We start from the raw sequence: 5555 nt of genomic DNA, 5'->3' as shown, positions 1-5555 counted from the left end.
TTGTACCTTATTTTCAATGTTTTGTACTGATTTTCATCCTAGAAAAAAATGTGGGCCCAGGGAGTTTAAACAAACATTTTTCTTACGTGGGACTGAACATGTATATTTGTTTGGGTTTAGGTACTGAATGCTACTTTACCGTTATTTTAACCCTTGTTATAAAGGATTAGACATGTTGAACCTCTACGCTCACTACACTTATATGATGCAGGTGAGCAGATGATTCTTTTGTAGCTCCTACTGGTGGTGAGGAGTTATGACTTCGTTGGCAGTGGATCCCGTGACCGTCGCAGTAGAGAGTTATTATTGTTTTGAGACATTTTTATCAGGGTTTTTAAAACAAGTTTCAAATCTTTATTTATGATTATTTCCGCATACATGAGTTATGGATTTTGGAGTTACATATTAATATTATTATTGCATGTCTCGAGATTTTTATTTATTTAAGTTATTGTTAAAAGAATTTATTTGTAGTATTATTTTTCATGTTTTTACATATATGTATGGGCGTATATGTATAGTTATTATTTTTAAAAAAAAATTTCCGCATTCTATTAGTAGTAGGAATTTCATTTGGTATCAGGACGCGGTTCTTGGAGGGCGTCCATCTGCCACGTGAAGCTCAGAAATCTCACTACCGGTCTGTAAATTTTAAATGTTTTATTATGATTTATCAGGAGCATATGTTATGACTTAAGACTTTATGTTAGCAAAGTTTTAAAATACTTAGTTATGCATTGCGATTTACGTGAAGAATGTGTGGTGATGCAGTATGCCCCAAGACATGTTATACGACAGGTTGACCACAAGGAATTTCGAATTTGGGAATTCGGTTTTATTTTGTTGAAACTAAGTTTGATATTTATGAAATATGGGTTGTCACTTGAATTTTTGTAGTAACGTATTGATTTTAAGTTAGAATGATTTCATTGGTAAATTATTGGGTTTGTGATGGTAAAAGCTAGCGGGCCTATCTAGAAAATTTTTATGAAGGTATAGCGAAAGATAGAACAATAAAGGTAAATTTCGATAAGAGGTATTAAGTTTATGTGATAGCAATAGTATTATTGTTTGAGGCGATAGTAGGATTCCTCGCAAGAATGATTAATCGAGGGTTGTATCATTTTCTTCTTTAGTGAATTTAAAATGTTACTTTATAGAGGCTAGTATATATTTTTGGGAATTAAGTCTGCATGTGTCAAATTATGCTAGTTGTGGTTTTAAGTTTGTACTATTAATTATATGAGATATAAATTGATGATAAATATGTTTTGTATTAGGTTCTTGAATCTTTGAGAATAAGAATAATCGTGGAGTTAGTTTGATAAAGAATTGGATAATCTTTGATAAGACTTAAGGGTTCGCATGGTTGGTGCTACCAAGTAAGCTGTATTGGGTTTGACGTTCAAGTCACTTACCTTTAAATAAATAGATTTGGGAACTTGTCAGCCTGACTTATAGATGTTGTGATGACTAAATGATGAAGATGTAAATTTTTATAGGCATGTGTAATTGGTCAGGTGTGGCATAACACAATTGTTATAAATTTTGGTTTCGATGTCAAGTATAATATAAGCTTTAGATATGTCTAAGAGTTGACGATAGATATATATATATATTTGGAGTAAGTTCTTTTGTTAAGAGTTGAGTCGTTTAAGAATTTGAGTTGTTGATTCTACGCACATATGGGTATTTGAAGCACTTGGAATAATCACGAGTCAGCGTAATGACTTGATATTATAAATGTTATCTCGATACTTTCGTTTTACGTTGGGGTTAATTTTATATAAGTATTTGTATTGATGTTCTTTCAATATCCTTGGGTTGTATAAATTTGAATTACGGGGTCATGTTATAGGAGTGTCTCCACCAAGATTTTTGTGATGCATGAGCAAAAAGGTACTAATTGTGTTTTGACTGTACTTGAGACCAACATGTATTACTTGTGAGCGGATTATTCAGTTTATTAGGTAATTGATTTAGTATTTTGATTTTGAGGAGTTCAGATTCCATGGACTATAAGTAGAGGCAACTAAGAAATGATATGGAATTAACTACTGAATGTTATATGATTACGCTATTTAGAGACGATGACATGTAAATACTGTTCGGGGAATTTCACTCCTCCAATAGGTAAATCTAAGTGCCTTAAGCCTAAACTAACCACAGAATTAGAATTCATATATTTTAAGCATATTCCTGACGTTAGGAGAATTTATGTTGTACATGAAGTTTGACACTAAATTCAATTTTTGGGTTTCATTGATTTATAGCACTCGATATTTAAGACTTTCAAATGTTCAATAGTTGGAAGTGTAGTGGTAAACGGATAAGTTGAAGAAAAATTGCGATGAATGGCAGATGTTCAACTCAAAGATGTTTAACTTGTTATAAAAAGCTAGTGTGTGGATAAACTTTACAAGTTGAATTTATTGGTGTTTATATTGTAATCCTATGCTTTAATAAGTAAATTAGGAACAAAAGTTCGGCTTACGAATGTTGGAGGATTGATAAGTAGAGTGTATAAGCATATAAAATCAGTCAGGTTTTGGCATAGTGCGATTTTTGTGTTTAGGAAGATGAATAATAGAATTAATTGAGTTTTACATATAAGTTGAGGTAAGTATGTGGGTGTACTTTCATTATAGTACTAAGATTTGTATAAAATGTCAGATTTTGTTTACAGTGGAATGTAAGTAAATTGTAATGATTCTCTTGACGAGGTATTTCAGCAACGGAAGTTTATAAATGTAGGTTTGATGAAGATGAAGAGGACACCTGGGAAGAATAAAATATTTTGTTTATCAGAGTGCACAGTAGAAGCATGACTTTTGGGATACTGAGACTTGTGAACTAGATAGGTAATCGTGGATTTAGTAACTTGGATTTTTAGAGACTCCGTTATTAGAGTTTGATCAGTCAAATTTCGAGGACGAAATTCAAATTAGGGGGGGGGGGGTGGGAATTGTAGCACCCGAAAATTTTTATACGTAAAATCGCATGCATAATTAGGAAAAATAATTATTTAAAAGTTAGTATTTTGGGTTAAATGATATTTATGTGTCATTATGTGAATTATATGCATGATTTAAATTTATTTTAGCATTTAACCCGCAATTAATGTATTTTTGGATTTTTGAGTAAATAATTTATTTTATCGCGTATACGGGACCGTGGACGGACGAGATACTTATTTTTCACCCAAATTATTTTATGAGATTTTTAGTGGCCATAAAATATTATTTTTAAGGTATTATTTAATGAAATTTTATGGCATTTCATATATATATATATTTTAGCAAGTTTATTTTTAGCCAAAATAAATCATTTTAATGACTTTTAAAGACATTTAAAAATCTCTTAATTTTTAATTTCGGGATTTTTTATTTTATTATCAGACTTGTATTTTTATTAGGAGTTTTAATATGTATTATTTATATTTATTAGGTAATTATTTCTTAATTAATTAATTATCAAAGTTTTAACCTAAAATCTAATATTCATCAAACCTACCCTACGTTTCTATCTCCCTAGCCGCCTCCCCTTCTTCCTCAAACTTCCCAATAGTCTCTTTTATCATCATCAGCTTGTTCTGGATCAGATCCTCCATCTCTTCTATAACTATATGGATACATTCAGAAGTTAATTTTTGGATCTATAGCACACGCACCCCAACTTAATTTTTAGTCAAATAAAAAATCAAAATGACAAAATTAATAAGGAAAAATTGCATATTTCACCCCTTTATCAGTTTCATTTTATTATTTATGTTGGGGCAATTAATAAGGGGAAATTGCATATATCATCCCTTTATCAGTGATGTCACAACAAGCTCCATCTTGTACTGTCAAGTCCATTTGATTTATTACTTCTTGGAATATAACGTTGACAGAACTGCCTGAATCCACAAATATCCGAGCTACATCATAATTTGCGACCATGACCCTTATTACCAGAGCATCATTATGGTTGCTAGAAACCCCTTTCAAATCTTCCGGCCCAAAAGAGAGGGTCGGGCCAGTATGGACAATCTGATTGGCAATCTCCATATTTATTAATTTTTTGCTGCTAGTTTTCCTAGCTCGATTGGAATCTCCATCAGTAGGGCCTCCAAAAATCATGTTGATAATTCCTCGAGCAGGCGGGGCCGATCTTTGATGAGCTCTGTCATCCCTGGTCTGGTCCTGTTTTGGGCGATTGAAATCTTTGTGGGGAGGAGCAGTCCTGGCTCTTTGTCTCGATCTTTCTTGGTGTCTCCTGTTCGGGTGATACCCCTCTTGACGGGTCAATATATTTTTTAATTCAGAATGTTGCTGTATTATCCTTTCAATCTCTTGTTCTAATTGACGACAGTCCTCCGTAGTATGCCCATACTCATTGTGAAAGTGACAATATTTATCCGGTTCCCTATTTCAAGGTCCCTTATCAGCATGAAGGCCTTTGTGTGAGTTTCCGATCGTCACAAATTTGTAGAGCTCGGACTTTGCTCATGCGTAAAGGAGTGAAAGAGGTGAATCCCAACAACGCAGGTCGGAATGGTTGTCCCATCCCTGAATTACTGCTCGGAACCCTATTGCTCTTTGGACTTTTTGGTCGTTCCCTCTTCACAGCTGCTCGTGAAACCTGTATTTCTTCCATGTTGACATATTTCTCAGCTCGGGCGAGTAATTCCTCGTATGTCTCCGGCGGCCTATTTATTAGAGATTTAAGAAAGTCTTTTGTATACAACCCTTTCATGAAGGCACTAATAAGCAGGTCTGGAGTAGTCATGGGTACCTCAAGAGCCAAGCCACTAAATCTGCGAATATATGCTTTCAAATTTTCGTGCTCACGTTGTTTGATTGCAAAGAGGCTGAAAGTAGTAGTATGATGTTTTTTACTACTATAAAAATGATGCAAAAAGGATTTACTAAAATCCTTGAATTCCTTGATCTCCCTAGGGCGTAGCATATTGAACCATTGTGAGCTGGTCCTACAAGAGTAGTAAGGAAAGACCCGTACTTAATTTGGTCAGAGTATTTATGCAACAGGGCTGCATTCTCGAAGCGTGCTAGGTGTTCCTCTGGATCTCCTTTCCCATCATACTCCCCAACGTGAGGTAATTTAAAATGATTGGGGAGGTTGGCATCCAATATTTCCTGAGTGAAAGGAATGTTTCTGGTGGTGGTAGCTAGGTACCCGACCTGTTTCTTCCTTAGCTGCTCCATCTCCTCTTTCAACCTTTTGATTTCCTCCAGGTGAGTGCTTTGATCAGGGTGCAAAGGATTAACCCCACCCCTTTCTGCAAAAGCCCTCTGGACGGCTTGATTTATCAACTGATCCAAATTTGGGTTATCTTCATTCTGATTAGCCATCGAAACTCTTTTTCTTCAAATTCCCACAGACGGCGCCGATTGATGATGTCGATTTTTTACCTCGGGTTCGGTCTGGTAGAATGGATCCTCCAAATCCTTTATGAAACAGGTCGGGTCGGGCACCACTAAAATCTGCACAAGCAACAGCTAGGTCAAGGGGCGCCGAAGGTGTTTTCGACGTGACCTCTCCGATGCCTAACT

At 35.0% G+C, this 5555-nt stretch overlaps 1 protein-coding gene across 1 annotated transcript; it reads right to left on the bottom strand.

Annotated features, from left to right (window-relative positions):
• Positions 1-3779: 3779 nt before the first annotated feature.
• LOC140862041 (uncharacterized) lies at positions 3780-5354 on the bottom strand. Its single transcript, XM_073265047.1, has 3 exons — positions 5002-5354; positions 4526-4852; positions 3780-4407 (listed from the first exon to the last, which is right to left on the bottom strand). Exons 1-3 carry the CDS (start codon positions 5352-5354, stop codon positions 3780-3782), a joined length of 1308 nt encoding a protein of 435 aa, XP_073121148.1.
• Positions 5355-5555: the final 201 nt, after the last annotated feature.

Source organism: Henckelia pumila, chromosome 4, assembly GCF_033568475.1.
Source record: "Henckelia pumila isolate YLH828 chromosome 4, ASM3356847v2, whole genome shotgun sequence".
Lineage (NCBI taxonomy): Eukaryota > Viridiplantae > Streptophyta > Magnoliopsida > Lamiales > Gesneriaceae > Henckelia > Henckelia pumila.
The sequence above is the reverse complement of the archived record's forward strand: the minus strand, read 5'-3'. Positions and strand labels throughout refer to the sequence as shown.

Coding starts and splice junctions, on each gene's coding strand:
- LOC140862041 (XM_073265047.1), bottom strand. CDS start 5,354: ATGGCTAATCAGAATGAAGATAACCCAAATTTGGATCAGTTGATAAAT. Junction 4,853..5,001: donor AAATACTCTGACCAAATTAA/GTACGGGTCTTT, acceptor TACTACTTTCAG/CCTCTTTGCAATCAAACAAC. Junction 4,408..4,525: donor GGACAACCATTCCGACCTGC/GTTGTTGGGATT, acceptor ACCTTGAAATAG/GGAACCGGATAAATATTGTC.